This window comes from Triticum aestivum, chromosome 5A (assembly GCF_018294505.1).
Source record: "Triticum aestivum cultivar Chinese Spring chromosome 5A, IWGSC CS RefSeq v2.1, whole genome shotgun sequence".
Lineage (NCBI taxonomy): Eukaryota > Viridiplantae > Streptophyta > Magnoliopsida > Poales > Poaceae > Triticum > Triticum aestivum.
In genome coordinates this window covers 624,288,526-624,311,397 of record NC_057806.1, presented here as the reverse complement: position 1 = coordinate 624,311,397, position 22,872 = coordinate 624,288,526, and the positions used below count along the sequence as shown (strand labels likewise).

The 22,872-nt window shown below is 44.6% G+C and overlaps 1 protein-coding gene and 1 long non-coding RNA gene across 2 annotated transcripts; both read left to right on the top strand.

Annotated features, from left to right (window-relative positions):
• The first annotated feature begins 303 nt into the window (after nt 1-303).
• LOC123101660 (uncharacterized) lies at nt 304-20,723 on the top strand. The gene is made up of 3 exons (XM_044523012.1): nt 304-336; nt 18,243-18,785; nt 20,169-20,723. Exons 1-3 carry the CDS (start codon nt 304-306, stop codon nt 20,259-20,261), a joined length of 669 nt encoding a protein of 222 aa, XP_044378947.1. The 3' UTR covers nt 20,262-20,723.
• Nucleotides 20,724-20,942: 219 nt separating this feature from the next.
• Nucleotides 20,943-22,216, top strand: LOC123108049 (uncharacterized). Its single transcript, XR_006451827.1, has 2 exons — nt 20,943-21,626; nt 21,727-22,216. It is a non-coding gene; the product is annotated as an uncharacterized lncRNA (long non-coding RNA).
• Nucleotides 22,217-22,872: the final 656 nt, after the last annotated feature.

Here is a 22,872-nt window from a genome sequence, read left to right as displayed (position 1 = left end):
GACAGGGGGGCCAGCAGGGGCCCTGGCCCCCCCCCCTAACACCATGATTTTGCGTGTAATTTGCTATGAACAGTGGCAAAATTAGTACTAATTTGCTGCTAAAAAACTATTTTTCAACACTTTGGCCCTCCCCAACCTGTTTTAGTAGCATTTTGCCTCCCTTATAGATATTTTCTGGCTCCGCCACTGGTTCGTACTCGTACCACACCGTGTGAAGGTTATGGGAAAGGTGGTTGAGCTTGATGCCACCGAGTTGGAGGTTATTGCTTTGGCGACGCCGAAGGCCGTTCACGCGAAGAGGAGATGTGCCTGGTGACGAGAAGTCTTAGACCACAGGTGAGTTTTGCTTCCTATCAGTTCAGCAGTGTGTGTACATGTTCAAAATTGTTGGCTATAAACACTTGAATTATCTCCAATCATGTACTTCAGTTTCTACCATCTTCCATATTTACCATGTTTTGTCACTTAAAAAATTTTACATAACTATTTTGTGTATGCATGCAAAATTCTGGTTTAGAAACTTAATGCAGAATTATGAACAAAATTATCATTCAGTATTACGAATTTACATTTATCATAAGAAATGGCAAACTCATAGGTATTTCAATCTAGAAATTACAATTCATGTTCAGGGAAGATGACAAGCTTCTAATTAGCGGTAACTTTATTCTGTTGAAACCGAAAGATATGGATGAGCCATGATAATGAGTGTTAGGGGGTTGGACGGCACGATGTAAAAAGATATCATTTTTACTAAATAACTTCATTTTCTGCAGAAACTTCCTTGCACTAAACTTAAAATATTGGCTTCTCCAGATGTACATAAGCTATTAGCTCTTAGCTCTATTTAATTCGACTCATATTTATGAAAGTCCTCTTTTGATCCCGAGTTCACAAGCTCCCTGATGAACAGTAAAATCCAAAAAAAATAGTTAAAGAATTCAAAAAATTCTGGATTTAAACATCGATGAAATTTTAACTTCCTGCAAATTTTGATGATGAAATAACATCGGTGGAGGTCTGGACAAAAAGAAAAAAATCGATGCTCCAAAATGCTTCCGAGAACAAATCTTTTGGAGCGTCGATTTTTTTTTGCCCAGAGCTACACGAATGTCGTGTCATCAAAAACATTTGCAAGAAGTAAAAACTTTCATAAATGTCTATAAAAAATTAGTTTTTTATTTTTTTACTGTGTTTTCGGATTTTACTGTTCATCAAGGAGCATGTCAGCTCGGGTTCAAATACTCCACGTCCTCATATTTATTCCTATTCTCCTTTTGTCATTTTTTACATCTAGGCATATAGTGTTTTGCTGTGTCTCAAAGTTTTACCTTTTTAATAGTGATATGTGTTTATATTTTGTGGATGTTTTTGTTGCTGGTATATATTCTCAAGTGATAATCATCATATCTTGTCAATCTCTATGTTATGAGAGGTATAAAAATATAATCGGATATAAATTTGATAGTATGCTACCTTGGCCAATATACTGCATCATGTGAATGTTTCTCGTTCTCAAAAGTGCACTATATCTGGCCTCTCTGGCCATGAAGGCTGCAAGGTTGCACCTTGGAGCTCAAAATTTGGTGTCTTCGCATTGAAGGATCCAATCCATCGACTTTGGAGTTTGAACATGTCACTTGTGATGGGGAGAGGAAGAGATGACTTGCATACACTCGACAATGAGTGTGTTAGCAGCGTGGTGGCTCGGGGCTGTACAAGTTGTAGTAGCTCCTTCCCTTATACATGTTTTGTTTTGATTGGAAGCACCTTATAATTTAGCTAATATATGGATTTCATTTACATCGTCTGTCCAAGTATGCGAGGCCCATGAGACGGGCATTAATCACTTCTCTTTTTTCTCAGTATTTTGATAGGGGACCTATGTATATGGAAGGAGTTAGTATCATGTAAATCGTGTCACCAATTTAAGGATCCTCATGTTTTCTTACTTTTCAACACTTATTTGTGATTTTGTTCACAAGTTTTCAATTTCATTATGTAGAATGAAGACAATATTTTTGTTGTATTTTTTGTCCATGTAGAGGATACAAGACATCATATTAAGTAATTAATTAATGAAATAATGAATTAACTTACATATGTGTATGTTTATGCCTCCCTCTTTGTCCCTCCCAGCGAGAGGGCGACGATAAGGACGGTTGTCTTCGGGTGTCCCCCAACGTGGTTGACGGGTTGGCGGTGTGAGGAAATGTGTGACTATGGAGGGAGCTCAATAATTGGGCTACAATGATAGGAATAAAAGATGTTATGGGAAGAGAGTGGTTGATTACAAATCAAGGGTTAGCTATGTTGCAGCGATTGTCCACACAGCTGAATTTCGGAGAGCCTATCGGCCGCCCGTTTGATGTTCAAACATGCCCAAATATAAGGGAGAAATGTCCAAACATGCCCAAATATATAAGGGAGAAATGAGCTTCGACCTTGAAGACAACTTCAGTCATTTGTTTAATTTATTTATACTAGTAAGCGTGCACGTGCAACGCACGATCTTACAGATCAATAAATTTAAAATTCTTTTAACATTACTTTATCCATATATGCACCTAATTGTGCATGCTTTTAGAAATGTTACCCTAACTATAAAGGTTGTTTACTAATATGAGTAAAAACCAACATAATAAAGGCCCACCCTAATTAAATACATATCAGCTCAATATGTTCTGTGTTCCAAGGAGTGTACAGGATGCATGTCTTCCTGCTTAGAATGTCTTTCCGTCAAAAAGAACATCGATCCCATCTTCAAGCTGCTCAATCGAACAATTATTCCCGGCCAAAAATACAAATACCTCAAACTTTTATGAATTCGTATTGGTGGCTAACTCTCAGGCCAAAGTCAAATTGTTGGTCAGGTGAGACTACAAGAAAAATGGTGTAAGCACACGGTTCGATCACATAGAAGCAAGTAACAGTTTGGTTCCTTACAAGTTAGGAGCCAGGATGCTCTCCTATGGTCCTTCCATACTGAGTTATTGTCGAGACACCACAGTGCAATAGTCCACTCTCCATACTTACAACAACTATGTAAATTCAAATGTACACATGAACAACAAGTATCTCAGATGTTTATAGTTTGTCAAATAATTTAGCAAGGGATGCAGGGCATTCTAAACCGATTGTCACATAGTGTGTGGCTGCATATCTTCAATCTCAGAGATCCTCACACCCAGTCTTGGAGCCAAGAAATCCTCACATGAACTAAAAAATCCCTCCTACTTGGAGATATCATGGAGTTATTAACAAGACTGCTACCACAGGATCTGAAGAGCCTTACCTTTGTGTGTGCGCATTGAGTTGTACATGTTTGATCTAAAATAAACATGAGAGGGTGCCATTACCAAAATAAGTAAATTTAATAAATAATAGCATTACAGCTTTCATGCAATTCCAGTGAGCTCCATGCTTCAATCATGGTGTGTAACAGGGCATACTAAATGATAATCATTAGTCTAACTTAACCAAATGAAAGAAAAGTTGTGATTTAAGTCTCTAAAATGGGTGCTCCTTACAATGGAATCATGTAACTTTACAAATGAGAAAATAGACTAAGGCTCTAGAGATGTAGACTATTCCATGAGATAAATACGATAAAACTTTGACAGCAGTAATGGAGCTGCATGAAATAATATAATGTTATTCAACTCATCAACCAACACAGTGTTGTTTAACTCTTTAGCAAAGCCATTATAATTAGTTACTGCTCTTTCGAGAACCTTGTAGCTGAGTTCATCATATTTATAGCAATACCTAATAAGCATCTACCAGATAAGCACAATACAGTGGCTCAAATTTTGTTCGTTCAATTAGGTATAAAATTCAAAGAAGAATATGTCTGCTGCTGCTTACCGAAATTTATTTGCATGCTTACTTATGGCAGGCAGAGATGTATATACATGTCCCGCAGAGTCATTGTTATTCTTTGAAGGCGAAATCGTAGTACCTTAAGGCACCAGTGCAGCGGAGTAATTTGATACAGTTATGTTCAGAATCAGCATCCACACCCACCCAATTGGTATTTCTATCTTCACGGGATAGAGAATTGAGCTGACAGAGAGTAGAATTCAGAGAAGAAAGAGGGCAGCAGCTTCAGAGTTTCAGGGCAGGGGAGAAGAGCAGAGTCACAGGTTCAGAATCACAAGTTTTCCAAATGGCAAAAGGAAACCAATCTCACTTAATTAGAAGGGGATGACGCATAGGGTTGCACTCCAGTTCTGGTTCGTGGTGGCTAGAACAATCATCCTTGCAAGCAAGATATATCCTCACAAGAAGCCTATGACTGAAACCAAAGTGCAATGAAGAGAGACGAACCAAGTCAAATCAGCGGCGGTGCTAGGTTTCTGCAGCTGGCCAAGGCGATATCGGGTAGTCAAAGATGGTCGTGACCGTCCGTGTCCGTAAGCTATTGGACATAATGAACAATAGGTTGCTCCCCTAAAAGAAACTGAAAATTAAAAATAGGTTACCAAATACAGTCGGACTTGCCAAATAAACATGCGAAATCAAATCACACGCTTGCGAATTGTAAGCTCATGCTATTTTTCAATCAAGTACATCTGGCATAATTAGTGTAGCTGGGTTTACAACTGGACAAGATAGACAATATAAGCTGACAGGCCATGCATTACAAATTTAACCAAAATTTCAAAAATAGGTAACTTCACAATAGCAGTATATACAGCCAGTGGGAATAAGCGTTGCAAGTCTAAGCGCAAACAAAAAGGGATGATGAAGTAACATGAGAAAACACTAATCAGAATTGTACATTGGAATCGCAACCGGAACCTTCCTGTGTTTAAGTTCCGAAAATTGTAAACTGTGTATCACAAAATTGTTTCATTCTGCAAAGGGGTCCAAACCGTGTACTCCCATCCACCCCTTGTTCAAAGACTGTCTGCTCATTTAAGACATGGATAGCAAGAAAGAAGACTAATTGGAGATGATTGAGCTTATCTCATTCCTCCCCAGCGTGAATGCCAACTATATTGGCATCGCTTCAACCTCAAGGTATGGATCTTCAGAGGGATTTGATACACCAGAACGTTTGAAAGCAAACACCCACGATTGTCTTATCCATAAATTTTCATGAATGTAGGATCAATAAAATTCAGTTAGCATGAACGATTTCCAAATGTACTTTTTAATGTTTCAAAAAAAAATCCAGAGAAGAAATCACCTCAGACGAACTTCAAACCAGAACAAAGATCTGGTGTTGCCGACAAGCTCCTGCGACCTACTCAATCCAGATCGTCGGCTCAAACCTGCTAATTCACATGAAGCTTATAGATAGAGTTTGAGTGCAGAGGATAACCATGGAGGCCGATGTGGGAGGCGCGAGAAGGTGATGCGCCCCGGTGGTAGAACAGACGGGACGAATCTCGGCTGGATCCGATAACCAAGGGAGGAGGGCCACGTGGTCGGTGGTGCCGTCCAGATCAGGGGCGTGCACGGCGAGACGGCGCCATCGCAGCTCGTCGTCGGTGTAGGTGAATGATGGAGACGTCGACTCTACCTCCTTTGGCCATCCGCTACGTGGGGAAGATGCATGATAGGACGGGTGGAAGGTGTTGTTGGCGTCGGGGATCGCTGTGGAAGAGGGCGGCGCACGGGTCTGTGACGCCCGGATAATTAGGCTATAGTAACCCCACATTAATGATGCCATGTCACCTCGGATTACTGTTGATAATCTCACGTTAGTTCGAAACGATTCATATTCAAAATTTGAATTTAAGTTAAACAATTAAAGTTTTCAAAACTCAAAACTAAATTGTTCCTAAGGTGTCTAATAATCCTTAGTAAATATTGGTGGATAAATTATCTTTTAATAAAATATTTAAATGCACTAAAGTAATAGAAATGACAGCCAAAAACAATTAATTAGATGCCTTTTATAAAGTTATAATAATAAAACTAAATTAGTAGTGTGCCAAAATAATTGTGGCAGTGGACTAATTAGTAACACTAATTTAGGTGCTGACTGGGTATTTTATAAAACTAAAATAAAAGAAACTTTAAACGAAAACATTAAAGAAAATAAGTAAAAAAAAAGAAAAAAAAAGAAAGAAAGAAAAACAAACCCCCCCCCATCACTGGGCTTCGGCCCAGCAGGCCACCAGCCCAACTGGGCAAAGGCCAACCGACCGGCCCACCCTACCCCTGCTTAACCCCCACTCCCACCGAACCCTAGCCCATATCCCCCACTCTCCCCCCCCCTCGGTCCACTCCCTCCCGATCCGATCTGGATCGGGATCCCGTTGACGCCGCCGCCGACCCCCGCGGCCACTATGCCGGAGCTGCCACCGTCTCCCTCCGCCTCGACCCTCCCCCCCACTCGCTTTCTCCCTCTCCCCCCGATCCAATCGGGATCGGGCCCGACGGCCTCCCCAAGCCACGCGGCGCCCGCCCGTCGCCGTCCACCGCACCGGAGCCACCTAGCGCCCGACCCCCCCCTTGCTGCGATGGAGCTCCACCCCGCCGGCGTGCCAGTCGCCTGAGGTCTCCGCCGACGGCGCCGTCGCCCCGTCGTCCTCGTCTCCTCCTCGCCTCGATGCCGCGCGGGACGCCTCCGCCACGGCCACCTCGTCGTCACCCCGTCGCGCCAGCCCCGACTCCTCCTCGAGCAGGCTTTGCTCAACTACAGGGCTCGGTGAGCCCCGTCCTCTCCCTCTCTCCCTCGTTCTCTGACGCCGGCGCCGTCCACCGCGTACCGACCGCGCTCGGCCCTGTGCCTCGCCATGGTCCTCCGCCCCCTTTGAACACCCCCCCCCCCGCTGCCGTCCCACGACCGCTGTGACTTACCGCCCGTCCGCGCTCACCGCGGCCCCGCATCCGTTCCCCGGCCACCCCTGCCGGCCACCGCCCCACTGCCCTGGCCGGCGCCCCACTACGACCCCGGTTGGCCCCGCTGCGCCTTTGGTCAGCCCTCTGTCGATCTGGGCGAGCGCCGTATTGGGCTGGCGCCCAGCGCCCGTCGCCCGCAACCGTTTGGCCCCTGGGGCCTATGACAGATGGGCCCCACGCCCATAATGTTTTATAAAAAAAAGGAATTAAAAATAATATATAAAAATAAATAAAACAATAATTAAAATAAAAATAAATTTAATTAATTAATTAATTAACTAAATTAATTAAGTGAATTAACCTTAATTAATTAATCTAATTAACCTGTTAGCTTAATTAAACAGTAATTAGTTTAGCTAAATCCTAATTAACCTAACAGAGTATGGCAGGTGGATCCCATTGGACCCACGCGTCAGTTTGACCTAGTCAACCCCTGTTGACTGCTGATGTCAGCATGACATCATGCTGATGTCATAAATGCATTTTCGAAATTAATTAAATAATTAATAAAATTCCAGAAATTAATAAAATCTTTAGAAAATCATATCTTTTAATCCGTAACTCGGATTAAAATAATTTCAACATGAAAGTTGCTCAGAACGACGAGACGATTCCGGATACGCAACCCGTTCGTCCGCCACACCCTCCTAACCTATCAAACTCGCAACTTTCCCCCCCTCCGGCTCCTTTGCCCGAAAACGCGAAACACCGGGGATACTTTCCCGGATGTTCCCCCCCTTCACCGGTATCACCTCCTACTGCGTTAGGTCACCTCTAGCACCGCGTGTTGCCATGTTACGCTTTGTGATGCTTTGATTGCTCTGTTATTTATTGTGTTCCCCCTCCGTTACTTCTTTCCGGTAGACACCGAGACCGGCGCCGCTGCTGGGTGCCCCGATCGACTACGTTGTTGACGACCCCTCCTTCTTGTCTGAGCAACCAGGCAAGCCCCCCCCTTGATCACCAGATATCGCCTACTCTTCTCTATACTGCTTGCATTAGAGTAGTGTAGCATGTTACTGCTTTCCGTTAATCCTATTCTGATGCATAGCCTGTCATTGCTGCTACAGTCATTGATACCTTACCTGCAATCCTAAATGCTTAGTATAGGATGTTAGTTTATCATCATTGGCCCTACATCCTTGTCAGTCTGCCTTGCTATACTATCGGGCCGTGATCACTTGGGAGGTGATCACGGGTATATACTATACATACATACATACTATACAGATGGTGACTAAAGTCGGGTCAGCTCATTGAGTACCTGCAAGTGGTTCTGACGAGGGGGCTGAAAGGACAGGTGGCTCCATCCCGGTAGAGGTGGGCCTGGGTTCCCGACGGCCCTCGACTGTTACTTTGTGGCGGAGCGACAGGGCAGGTTGAGACCACCTAGGAGACAGGTGGGCCTGGCCCTGTTCGGCGTTCGCGGATACTTAACACGCTTAACGAGATCTTGGTATTTGATCTGAGTCTGGCTACGAGCCTATACGCACTAACCATCTACGTGGGAGTAGTTATGGGTATCCCGACGTCGTGGTATCAGCCGAAGCACTTCAGACGTCAGCGACGGAGCGGCGCGCGCCGGATTGGAACGTAAGCCTGCTCTTGTATTAAGGGGGCTAGTTCTGCTTTCGGCCGCGTACGCAACGTGCAGGTGTGCTATGGGCGATGGGCCCAGACCCCTGTGCGCTTAGGTTTAGACCGGCGTGCTGGCCTCTCTGTTTTGCCTAGGTGGGGCTGCGACGTGTTGATCTTCCGAGGTCGGGCATGACCCAGGAAAGTGTGTCCGGTCAAATGGGATCGAGCGTGTTGGGTTATGTGGTGCACCCCTGCAGGGAAGTTAATCTATTCGAATAGCCGTGATCTTCGGTAACAGGACGACTTGGAGTTGTACCTTGACCTTATGACAACTAGAACCGGACACTTAATAAAACACACCCTTCCAAGTGCCAGATACAACCGGTGGTCGCTCTACCTCAGGGATATGAGGAGGGGATCGTCGGGTAGGATTATGCTATGAGATGTTACTTGGAGATGCTACTTGGAGGACTTCAATCTACTCTCTTATACTTGATGCAAGACGAAGGTGACCAGAAGCGTAGTCTTCGACAGGATTAGTTATCCCCCTCTTATTCTGGCTTTCCGCAGTTCAGTCCACTGATATGGCCCCTTTACACATATACCCATGCATATGTAGTGTAGTTCCTTGCTTGCGAGTACTTTGGATGAGTACTCACGGTTGCTTTCTCCCCCCTTTTCTCCCCCTTTCCTTTCTTTCTGGTTGTCGCAACCAGATGCTGGAGTCCAGGAGTCAGACGCCACCGTCGACGATGACCCCTACTACACCGGAGGTGCCTTCTACTACGTGCTGCCCGCCGCCGACGACCTGGAGTAGTTAGGAGGATCCCAGGCAGGAGGCCTGCGCCTCTTTCGATCTGTATCCCAGTTTGTGCTAGCCTTCTTAAGGCAAACTTGTTTAACTTATGTCTGTACTCAGATATTGTTACTTCCGCTGACTCGTCTATGATCGAGCACTTGTATTCGAGCCCTCGAGGCCCCTGGCTTGTATTATGATGCTTGTATGACTTATTTTATTTGTAGAGTTGTGTTGTGATATCTTCCCGTGAGTCCCTGATCTTGATCGTACACATTTGCGTGCATGATTAGTGTACGATTGAATCGGGGGCGTCACAAGTTGGTATCAGAGCCGACTGCCTGTAGGAATCCCCTTTCCAACTCCTTGGCCGAAGTTGAGTCTAGACATTGCAAAACTTTTACTAACATGGCTGTGTGCCTTACGGGCACACGTCGCCATCGGGTGGTATTAGGATCTTTTACTCCTCGATCTTTACTCTGGGATTCTGAACTCTCTTCTATTCGGGTTAAACGATTTTGCTAAAAACAAAACTAACTTTAGGTTTTCGCGAGTACTTTCTCCCGGAGAGCCCCTCACTTCAGATGATCGTCTGTTAACCAGAAGAATTCGGAGATACTCTCTGATGTTCTCTCGAGACTTTGTGCCCATCACTTTTGCTATTCCTGACCACCGATAAATCCGTATGGATAACTACTTACACTTGCCATTCATACGATCATCCCCCATTGATCTTGTTATTACAAGATACCCCGAAGTTTTCTCTATTGTTCCGAGAATACTTTGTGCCTACTGCCTAGTAGTTCCTTGCCACTTGAATACCCCTTCAAATAAATCCTCGCACTTGTCGAGTATCCGCTCAACCCCAGTTGTTCATATGTGTCACAAAAGTCTTCAAAATACAATTCGATCTTCCGAAAATCCTCTGGAGCCTTTGGCTCTTGAAATTCTTGCTTGCTTGCATTATGGTTAATCCCATAAGTCTCGTAGTCATATTGACATTCCTTGTCATTATCATTTTGAGTCTGTTGACTCAATATGTTTGCGAATACCCGCAATCATCATTGATCCTTATAAATTACCTTTCTGGCTGAGATGCCATTCTTTTAACGGGAATTGGTTCTCGACCAATCCAATTGTGTTGATTGTACCCTAAGGCTATTCAACTTATCCACCCCTAATCAGAGCATTGCTTCTGATCCTTCGTTTTGGAAATCATAATTCCTTTGCATTTAAGCTGTAAATTATTCAGATGCTTCCATAACCTGTTGCATCTGCATTCCTTCCTCTTCTGGTTGGGTATCGATACTCATATCGGATCCTTTGTGGACCATCAGGTCCTTTGTTGGATTGTTATCCGACAATGACCTTCACACTTGATCACTTTGTGAGTTCTTCCCCTGATACATAATACCTTTGTTAAGTTGTATCCTCTGCTTGGCCAACCATGCTCTGCTTTCGAGCTGGTGGCATTTACTACTGAAGCTTGTGGTATATGTTTCCATGATACCCTGACGGGTTGAACCTATGCCTTCCTTTATATGTGTGAACTCGGAAGTTTTCACTAGTCATACTCATCTGGTATTTCACCAGGTAAAACTTTCAACACTAATGCCTTTATCAAAGCGAGAAGTGAATGGAAGGTTATACATTGAAGAAGTGGGAGTCGACCTTGAACTTTGTGTTCATGCCCATGGACACGATGTATATCTTATCATTAAAGCTTCTCTTAAATGAATTATTCCTTCGGTATAAGTTCATCTTATATCTAGGATCTGGCCTTTTGCAATCGTGGTTCCGACCATGTTCTCTTTTAAATACCATTTCTCGTGCAAGTTTTAGCACTTGTCTTCTGTAGAGCAATAACCCCCGTCCAACCTCTACTTTGATATGTCATCGAGTATTACCCCTGGTATCTCGAGATTATCATGGAACTGCATAACTTCTTATGAGCTCTTCATCAAGTACTACCTTCCCACTGATTCCAATTTTTCACGGGCTCTGAGTTATTAAACACTCAAAGACACCGATAAATGAACCGAGACCGCACTACGGTTCAACAACTCTTCAGTAAGCTTCTATAAGTACGAGTTTGTACCCGATCACGCCATTCCTAGCCTGTTTGGCTATATCATTGTCGTGACGATTCTAACGGTGCTACCTGGTCCTTATTCTCGGAGCACCAATTTTCGACGATGAACTAACCTTACGTCGATTTTCCTCGTCATATCCTTTCACCTTAACCAACAAGCTTGAGTTCGAGTTTGTGTCGTACCCTTGGTTCCTATAACCTTTCACTTCATCATTACTTTGACTTGATGTCGTCGCCGATCGATTACATCTTCATGAACTCTAGCGACAAAGGTTTCGAGATCGTCAACATTCTGAGCTCATCCAGGATATCAATTGGATTCATGATGAGAAATACCATCCTTGCCTCGATGAATTGTATTATCATCGACCACTTTATTGCCTTCCCACCAACACAAGCTTGTTCATGTTTGGTGTTATACCTTGAGTTCCTTGCTGTCCAGCAATTGATCTTCCTTACCTCGGAAGTATTACCATCACTTTTTGTCAAGAAATGTGGTGAGAATTTCACCACCTCTTAATAATTCTTGATATCTTAATACTTCTTGCCATCTTCGTTCATTCCTTGGTCCCCGTATTGTTTTCAACCGGAATACCGACAATGGAGCTATGACGTGTGAATTCAAAACTTCTAGCAACCCTATTGCTTTGAAGTGAATGGGCGATAGTTCATTCTAAGTCCTTCGCTAATTGAATCACCATTCTAACATTGGTCGTGCAACCCAACCCGTACTTCGGGCGCACCCTTCAACCAATGTTTAATTGTGTATGTTTTCCTCGAGCATACTTCCTTATATCAGTTGATCTGACAAATGTTATCTCCTTGTTCACTTAATGGTGGAAATCCATCTTTTGGGAATATCGGTGAATTGTCGTTGAGTTCACCAGACACCTCCTTGTCCTCTCCTTGGTTTAATGGTGAACTATTGCTTCAGAAACCCGCTCCCATAGTTCATTTCCCGAGAAGCTTGCAATGCCATTTCAACGATTTGTGTTGCGCCTTTTCTTCTCGGACATCCTGAGTCTCAGGTATCCTGACACCAATCGGATCTGAATCTCGGTCAGATATGATGGTTAGGACAACTTTCCAAGAGTTATGATGTTGATCCTTTGATGACCCGGTAACATGATGTCATGCCTAGCACCCCCCCCCCCCCCCCCCCGGCTGGAGGACCTATCATTATAGATTCCTTTTCAGCAAGGTTATCCATTCTTCCATGAGGAAATTGTAAGACTTATTCTACAAGTTATTCTTGATGGATCCTTCGTGTTTCCAAAGTCTGATCTTCACCTGAAGACCATGTCACTGCTATCTCGAAGCATGTCAATGGTACTCCGATTTTCAACAGGCACGTTTGAAGCACGATGCTATATTTAATTATCAATTATCCTAACACCGTTGTATGAGTAATATCATGAGATTCCTCCCCCCTTACCTAAATGGTTTTCTACTTTATATCCTGTCATGGATATCTTGCTCTGCTTGTCCTTGGGAAGGATATACCCTCGAAATATGTGTTTAAACATATTTTCCTTTCCATTGTTCTGTTTAATCTGATGATCATATTTTCCTTCCATTGGTTTGTTTAAACCTTATTGTGATCTATATAATATAAGCAGTAATATCCCTGCTCAAGTAAACACCTCGGTGTGCCATCTTGTCTGGTGTAACCCTGTTACTATTGTTGATGACATTCCGGTAGCCACCGATGGACGAGAACTTTGCCTATTGGTCCGCCTCGTTCAACGAGAAGGAATTGGTTCTCTTCGTCCCTCGCCCTTGGTATCGATGTTTTTGCCGACATATCTGACAGGCTAACCTTTGACACGCCTTACTATCATGACCGTGCAAAATGTCGGCCCCCTTCCTACTTTCAACCACATGGTGGGCCCATAACCCACAGTTCCACAGGATCGAAACCTGACTCTCCTGCACCCCCCCTTCCCAAGGTTGTTCCTCGCGTGCGGCCTCGTATGTAATTCACGGGCCACCGTCCCAAGTGATCTATTTTGGTAGCAGACGCAATACTCAATCTCATTGCTCTGGACCCCTTTCGCATGTTGTTTCAGACATCGAACAATGGCCTATCCGTTTGAAACTTCTCATGGTACCTTCTTACTTTACTCTCGATATTTTCTTAAGTTCAATTCGAGAGTTACTTCCTACCCCATTCCCTGAGTTATGTACCAGATAGTCAACCTGGTAAGGCCCGCCCTTCCCGAGTCTTCCCCCCATATCTTTTCGTAAGTACGATGGAGTTCCTGAAAAAATGATGACAAGTTTATCATGATGCATCGGAATAAAGGATTCAAGACACCAGCGAAAGGGATTAACTTCTTTGAGAAGATCCGTTAGAATATCGTAACCAGAACTTTCCCCTTACCCCCTCTTAAATCTCGGGACGAGATTTCTTGTAGTGGAGGAGAATTGTGACGCCCGGATAATTAGGCTATAGTAACCCCACATTAATGATGCCATGTCACCTCGGATTACTGTTGATAATCTCACGTTAGTTCGAAACGATTCATATTCAAAATTTGAATTTAAGTTAAACAATTAAAGTTTTCAAAACTCAAAACTAAATTGTTCCTAAGGTGTCTAATAATCCTTAGTAAATATTGGTGGATAAATTATCTTTTAATAAAATATTTAAATGCACTAAAGTAATAGAAATGACAGCCAAAAACAATTAATTAGATGCCTTTTATAAAGTTATAATAATAAAACTAAATTAGTAGTGTGCCAAAATAATTGTGGCAGTGGACTAATTAGTAACACTAATTTAGGTGCTGACTGGGTATTTTATAAAACTAAAATAAAAGAAACTTTAAATGAAAACATTAAAGAAAATAAGTAAAAAAAAAGAAAAAAAAGAAAGAAAGAAAAGCAAACCCCCCATCCACTGGGCTTCGGCCTAGCAGGCCACCAGCCCAACTGGGCAAAGGCCAACCGATCGGCCCACCCTACCCCTGCTTAACCCCCCACTCCCACCGAACCCTAGCCCATATCCCCCCACTCCCCCCCCCGCTCGGTCCACTCCCTCCCGATCCGATCTGGATCGGGATCCCGTTGACGCCGCCGCCGACCCCCGCGGCCACTACGCCGGAGCTGCCACCGTCTCCCTCCGCCTCGACCCTCCCCCCACTCGCTTTCTCCCTCTCCCCCCGATCCAATCGGGATCGGGCCCGACGGCCTCCCCAAGCCACGCGGCGCCCGCCCGTCGCCGTCCACCGCACCGGAGCCACCTAGCGCCCGACCCCCCCCCCTTGCTGCGATGGAGCTCCACCCCGCCGGCGTGCCAGTCGCCTGAGGTCTCCGCCGACGGCGCCGTCGCCCCGTCGTCCTCGTCTCCTCCTCGCCTCGATGCCGCGCGGGACGCCTCCGCCACGGCCACCTCGTCGTCACCCCCGTCGCGCCAGCCCCGACTCCTCCTCGAGCAGGCTTTGCTCAACTACAGGGCTCGGTGAGCCCCGTCCTCTCTCTCTCTCCCTCGTTCTCTGACGCCGGCGCCGTCCACCGCGTACCGACCGCGCTCGGCCCTGCGCCTCGCCATGGTCCTCCGCCCCCTTTGAACACCCCCCCGCTGCCGTCCCACGACCGCTGTGACTTACCGCCCGTCCGCGCTCACCGCGGCCCCGCATCCGTTCCCCGGCCACCCCTGCCGGCCACCGCCCCACTGCCCTGGCCGGCGCCCCACTACGACCCCGGTTGGCCCCGCTGCGCCTTTGGTCAGCCCTCTGTCGATCTGGGCGAGCGCCGTATCGGGCTGGCGCCCAGCGCCCGTCGCCCGCAACCGTTTGGCCCCTGGGGCCTATGACAGATGGGCCCCACGCCCATAATGTTTTATAAAAAAAAAGGAATTAAAAATAATATATAAAAATAAATAAAACAATAATTAAAATAAAAATAAATTTAATTAATTAATTAATTAACTAAATTAATTAAGTGAATTAACCTTAATTAATTAATCTAATTAACCTGTTAGCTTAATTAAACAGTAATTAGTTTAGCTAAATCCTAATTAACCTAACAGAGTATGGCAGGTGGATCCCATTGGACCCACGCGTCAGTTTGACCTAGTCAACCCCTGTTGACTGCTGATGTCAGCATGACATCATGCTGATGTCATAAATGCATTTTCGAAATTAATTAAATAATTAATAAAATTCCAGAAATTAATAAAATCTTTAGAAAATCATATCTTTTAATCCGTAACTCGGATTAAAATAATTTCAACATGAAAGTTGCTCAGAACGACGAGACGATTCCGGATACGCAACCCGTTCGTCCGCCACACCCTCCTAACCTATCAAACTCGCAACTTTCCCCCCCTCCGGCTCCTTTGCCCGAAAACGCGAAACACCGGGGATACTTTCCCGGATGTTCCCCCCCCTTCACCGGTATCACCTCCTACTGCGTTAGGTCACCTCTAGCACCGCGTGTTGCCATGTTACGCTTTGTGATGCTTTGATTGCTCTGTTATTTATTGTGTTCCCCCTCCGTTACTTCTTTCCGGTAGACACCGAGACCGGCGCCGCTGCTGGGTGCCCCGATCGACTACGTTGTTGACGACCCCTCCTTCTTGTCTGAGCAACCAGGCAAGCCCCCCCCCCTTGATCACCAGATATCGCCTACTCTTCTCTATACTGCTTGCATTAGAGTAGTGTAGCATGTTACTGCTTTCCGTTAATCCTATTCTGATGCATAGCCTGTCATTGCTGCTACAGTCATTGATACCTTACCTGCAATCCTAAATGCTTAGTATAGGATGCTAGTTTATCATCATTGGCCCTACATCCTTGTCAGTCTGCCTTGCTATACTATCGGGCCGTGATCACTTGGGAGGTGATCACGGGTATATACTATACATACATACATACTATACAGATGGTGACTAAAGTCGGGTCAGCTCATTGAGTACCCGCAAGTGGTTCTGACGAGGGGGCTGAAAGGACAGGTGGCTCCATCCCGGTAGAGGTGGGCCTGGGTTCCCGACGGCCCTCGACTGTTACTTTGTGGCGGAGCGACAGGGCAGGTTGAGACCACCTAGGAGACAGGTGGGCCTGGCCCTGTTCGGCTTTCGCGGATACTTAACACGCTTAACGAGATCTTGGTATTTGATCTGAGTCTGGCTACGAGCCTATACGCACTAACCATCTACGTGGGAGTAGTTATGGGTATCCCGACGTCGTGGTATCAGCCGAAGCACTTCAGACGTCAGCGACGGAGCGGCGCGCGCCGGATTGGAACGTAAGCCTGCTCTTGTATTAAGGGGGCTAGTTCTGCTTTCGGCCGCGTACGCAACGTGCAGGTGTGCTATGGGCGATGGGCCCAGACCCCTGTGCGCTTAGGTTTAGACCGGCGTGCTGGCCTCTCTGTTTTGCCTAGGTGGGGCTGCGACGTGTTGATCTTCCGAGGCCGGGCATGACCCAGGAAAGTGTGTCCGGCCAAATGGGATCGAGCGTGTTGGGTTATGTGGTGCACCCCTGCAGGGAAGTTAATCTATTCGAATAGCCGTGATCTTCGGTAACAGGACGACTTGGAGTTGTACCTTGACCTTATGACAAATAGAACCGGACACTTAATAAAACACACCCTTCCAAGTGCCAGATACAACCGGTGGTCGCTCTACCTCAGGGATATGAGGAGGGGATCGCCGGGTAGGATTATGCTATGAGATGTTACTTGGAGATGCTACTTGGAGGACTTCAATCTACTCTCTTATACTTGATGCAAGACGAAGGTGACCAGAAGCATAGTCTTCGACAGGATTAGTTATCCCCCTCTTATTCTGGCATTCTGCAGTTCAGTCCACTGATATGGCCCCTTTACACATATACCCATGCATATGTAGTGTAGTTCCTTGCTTGCGAGTACTTTGGATGAGTACTCACGGTTGCTTTCTCCCCCCTTTTCTCCCCCTTTCCTTTCTTTCTGGTTGTCGCAACCAGATGCTGGAGTCCAGGAGTCAGACGCCACCGTCGACGACGACCCCTACTACACCGGAGGTGCCTTCTACTATGTGTTGCCCGCCGACGACGACCTGGAGTAGTTAGGAGGATCCCAGGCAGGAGGCCTGCGCCTCTTTCGATCTGTATCCCAGTTTGTGCTAGCCTTCTTAAGGCAAACTTGTTTAACTTATGTCTGTACTCAGATATTGTTGCTTCCGCTGACTCGTCTATGATCGAGCACTTGTATTCGAGCCCTCGAGGCCCCTGGCTTGTATTATGATGCTTGTATGACTTATTTTATTTGTAGAGTTGTGTTGTGATATCTTCCCGTGAGTCCCTGATCTTGATCGTACACATTTGCGTGCATGATTAGTGTACGATTGAATCGGGGGCGTCACAGGATCGATCCTTCAGCGGCGTCGGTGGCGGAGGAAGAGGAGGATCCGGTGGCAGCGCTGTAGGCTGCGTAAGGCAGGCGGCGTGGGTAGTGGGGGATGTTGTTTTGAGCAAGGCATCACACAAATTGAGGGGATTGCGATCAGCTTCCTTTTCGCATGCCTCGCGCGTGATTGTAGGGGCTGCGGACGTGAGTGCTTCGTATTTTCCTCAATGGAGCACGGTCAGTTAATCTCCATCTCCTCTTCATCTCCATCTCCACTACTATTAAACAATCAAACAAGAACTTTTTTAAGTGCACCCAGCAAATCTCCATCTCCATCTCCACTACTATTAAACAATCAAACAAGAACTTTCTTAAGTGCACCCAGCAAATTGTCCACAACACCGCACGGACCGATCAGCACCACACGATTAGTCCCACAAATCTCAATCTAACAGCCATGATTGATCTAATAACTCTATGAGGTGGACTTAGCAATTTTCAATGACTGACCATACTCCACCCACGGAGGAATATTCTGCCAACCAGTCCTGCGCCCCCCTGTAATCACGCAATTCTGATCGCTAGCTAAGGAAACATAATGAAATCGGGTGCCCCATCTCTTCTCGCCCCTGCCTCCTCGCACCTATTGCCGCCGCCCTCCCTAAAATAAAACCCACACGGCTGGCGGCGCACGGCCCTCCTCCCTCGAGCAGCGGCAGCGGAGCGGGGTGCACCGAGCTTGACCTACGTCGATGGGACGTTGTGGTCCCTCTCCTCCATCGAGCAGCGGCCGCGGCGCGGGATGCAGTGGGCTCGGCCTTCGTCGACGGCTGCGGGGTCCCGTTCCTCCCTCGACCATCGGCGGCAGCGCGGGACGCAGCGGGCTCGGCCTTTGTCGTCGGCGGCGGGGTCCCTTTCCTCCCTCGACCATCGGCGGCAGCGCAGGACACAACGGGCGGCCAGGGACGCGGCGCTGGGTGCGGGGCGTGGCTGCATGGTGGAGGGCGCGTGCGTGAAGGCGACGCGTTCCGTACTGCCATCGTCATGCTCCTTGATACGAGCTCCTCCTTCCTCCCTCTGGACATGCCCAGCACCATCCCATGCCCTCAGCCCGCTGGCCAGAGAAAGGTTAGTAGCTTCATACGTTTTTTCCTTTGAAGCAGATAGAAGATTAAAATTATCTTGCGCACTATACCATCCCGTGGAATGAGCTGGGATCCTTGCGCTGGGCATAGGCATTCTTTTTGTTGATTCATGGCTCAGATCTAGCATAAATAGAATAATCCCCAAAAGAAAAATCTGACCACGAAGTGTTTGTGTTTATGCTTACAAAGCTTTTCATTCTCTATTTTGATAGTCTGAGCATTCCAATTGAGGAGAAATCCGTTAATGCCCTGAGCGAAGCGATTCTATGCACCTATAAAGTTGAATGAATCAACCAAAAAATTACGTCCTAGACAAACAAAAAATTAGGCAGAGAAATCACCTAAATAGCAGCCATGGGTTGTTGAGGTGGGGTGGCGCGGCCTCGATCCAATGCAAGCACGCGGCTCATAGATGGCCAAGAGCAGGGCAGGTAAGGAAATGCATGCTTACCCTTTAGAATGCATGCTTTCCAGTATAGAAATGAACTCTGCAGCAATACCAGTGATACATGTTGAATTTTTCTGACAAGGAATAATTGATCCAGTGTGAAAAAGAAGTAGTCAATGACACTGTTCTCACGTAGATATTTAAATTATATCCATTTTTTTGTTCACACGCAACAAAAAAGATTATTAGTGTGATAAAAATGTAATGGATGCCTGGAAAACAATAATTTCTATTTCAAATATGTTAGTTACAGCACAAACAATTGTTGCATTACAAAAAGGAAATGTATGGTATATGAAGCAAGTAAATATTCATAACAGCGCGGTTGTATGTTGGAAAAGAGAAACTTGCAAGACTAAATAGATTCCTTATAATTACAAGGAGAATAACAAGGCCAGTCTAAGCTGTTAGGAATGCATACAGAAGAGGCATTATCTGCACTTTCACTTTGACAACAAGGATATATCTAAATGTTGTGCACCAGAAAAATAATCAAAAAAGGACAATTGTTTATACCATTGTCAAGAGGCCTTTGGAGAGTTCGATGTGCATGGATCTGGTGAACACAACCTCGATCTGCACAAATCAGGATTTGGTGGCCTCGATCTGCATGAATCCGGCTATGACAAGTTGGATCTATGGAAGGGACGGTCATGGCAGAGACACCATTGCTACAGATCGACACGCAGGGGAGGAGCAAAGACCAGCGACGGCAACCTTGGTACTGGTGGTCGCCTGTAGGAGGGACACGGAAATCCTAAATTTTGACTACCAAGTCTTTGTGTTTATGCATAAATCCCGACCACCAAATTTTTGTGTTTATGCCTACAGATGTTTTCGGTTTCTTTTTCTGTACAATCATATATGCTTCTATGTAATTTCGTACCAATTTTTTTGATGATATACTATTTGATGCAGGAGCTTGATTTAATTTGTGCACGATCGATCATCTGTAAAAAAAATCATCTACGAAGGAAGGCAAGGAAAACTCCATTTAGCAAGGTCCATTGACATACAAGCATGTACACCATTTCAAGATATTACAAATATTGTTGTTTCCCGAAGATTATCGGAGGAGTAACATGGTATGGAGTTTGTACCTAATCAACATATATAACACTTCTTTATAGAATATTATATGTGAAAATGTGAACAGTTATAACTTAGTAAATAAGTGTTCACATGTTGCCTCCAAAAATCCACTTCAGCACAATACTTTCTTTAATATGTTAGCCATTCTGTTGCTAGAACTCGGTGCCCAATAAATCCATCTGTTGTATCTAGATATGTGAACACTTCCTTGACTGAATGTAAAAGTGTTGGGACAACAAATGCATCATTCTTCAGTCTCTCAGCCCTGAGATTTTAGTTATTATATATCAGTCTTCAGACCCTCTTGTTTTATTTTATTTTTCTCTTTGTCAATTAGTGTTTTTAGTCATATTCCCTCAAAAACAATCAATCCTTACTGTATTCTTTCTTCAGTCTATTTTTTTCAATGATACGATCTCATTCCATAAATTGTAGGCATCGGTGTACAATATGGATGATGCACGTGTTGGAATTGGCACTGCTATCTCCACTGTACTGAAGGAGATCAAGCCCATTTCCATTTCCATCAGCATCAACTGGAACTTTCCGTCGACTTGCATCTTTTTTTCTCTCTCCCTGAGGTAAGTTGGCATGCTCCCTGTTCTTGCATAAGGACAATGAGATGGATATGGGTTTGGTATTACTGATGTTGATGAACTGCTCATTTGTCAGACTGTCAAACCAGATGAGCCTCAAAGGAACTAAGAGACATCACTATTCATTTACCAGTCTTGTCATTCTCCGTATTGTAAATTTGTCATTCGATTGATGCTTGAATGTATTCATAGACAAAATAACATGTTTGTTGATCAGCTATGATATGTGTTTCCACTGGCCACTTGCCGCTTTCTAAGGGGCAGATTTTAGCTTGAGAAGATTTTTGTGGAAACATAGTTGTGCTCTTGCTCTGATGGAAATTCAGAGTAGGGTGTTCCAAACTAGATTGACACACATAGGAATTTGTGACCGAGCTTTATGCTCTTCACCTATGCTAGAACTTGCATTTTTTTTGTTGCTATCTATCCATTAATCTGTATTCTAGTTGAAAGTTTTAGAGTTGTCAATTATTTTGAAACTCAGTTCACATAGTAGCTGGTCCTTTTTTGGGATATATTTGTTGTGTCTTTTCCCCATTTTGTCTTATATTTTGTCATACATAGTTCAATTAGCTAATTGTCATTATGCCATAGCTAACTTGTGCAACCTATTGCCGCTCCACCATAGGTCACATGACCATTCTTCATACACCGCTTCACTAGGACTAACGCAGAACTACAAATGATGGTATGTATGTTTTCACCATTTTCTCAGTTGGTCTTTTTGTTTAGACACCCAGAATGGCCAACCTAATATTTTGTGTGTGTGTACATTATGGGGCACCCAGAAAATTCCAAAAGAAGTTGCCTCTTGTTTGAACACCCCGAAGCATGGGCTGGCGAGATTAAGGTTGGGCAAAGAGAGCTTCAGGAGGACCGAGTATGACACCTCACTTGTCGATCGCTTATTCTTCAAGCAAGGATGGAAGAAGTTCCTCACGAGACATGACATGAGGTTGGCACTACAGTACTAATTACATTTAAGACCATCGCCAAAAATGAGTTGGAGATTACAGTCATCCTTTCATGCCCTTTGAGAAGTTGAAGATCATGTTGGACGAGTTTCGGGCTTTCATGAGTTATTTAATTATTTCTCTGTGTCTTTTTTTAATCATGGAGGAGAACTACATGTGAACTTTATAGATACAAGAAGAAAAGGGCAAAGGCCCGTACAAAGTTCAATTCCTATTATGTTTATTTTGTTTCTTCTTTGTCTACATAATGGGTTTTAAACTATGTTTTGTGAATCGGATGTATATAGACATGTTTTAGTGTGTTTGTTCACTTATTTCAATCCAAATGTAGTATATATTAAAATATTCGAACACGTGTTATATTTGTGAATGTATGGTTATAATATTATGCAAGACGTGCGTTGCACGTGCATATTTACTAGTTAACCTAAATTACTAAACGCACGCCAGAAAACAGATTATATTAAGCCTAACTGTTAGATCGAGTTTGATGAGTCTAATCATGCGGTGCTAATAAATCCGTGTATGTTTTATGAGGTGCGTTTAGAGAAGATAATGTTGGATTGTTTATTAGTAGTAGAGAAAATATTTCTTATTTAGAGGATGGCAGTTTTTAAAGTTTAGCATGGCAGTTTTATTTTGTAGATCACACGACATTTTTCTTATCATACTCATTGTAGATTTATAAATGAGAGAAATGACAGTAATAAAGAAGCACGACTGTTTTTCTTTCATAATTAAGATAATGGCAATTAGGGTTATCTTTTGATGATGACATTTTTTCACAAAAATACTTCCTCATTCCTACTCCCCTGTTCTAAAATAAGCTTTGTAAAGCTAGTATAAAGTTCAGTCACTTATTTTGAGACGGAGGGAGTACATTATTCAATGGAGGGAGTAGTAAGCTGGGCCTCTGGGTCAACCAGCGGTCGGGCCAGAGCATTCTGGCGCAGTGAGCGT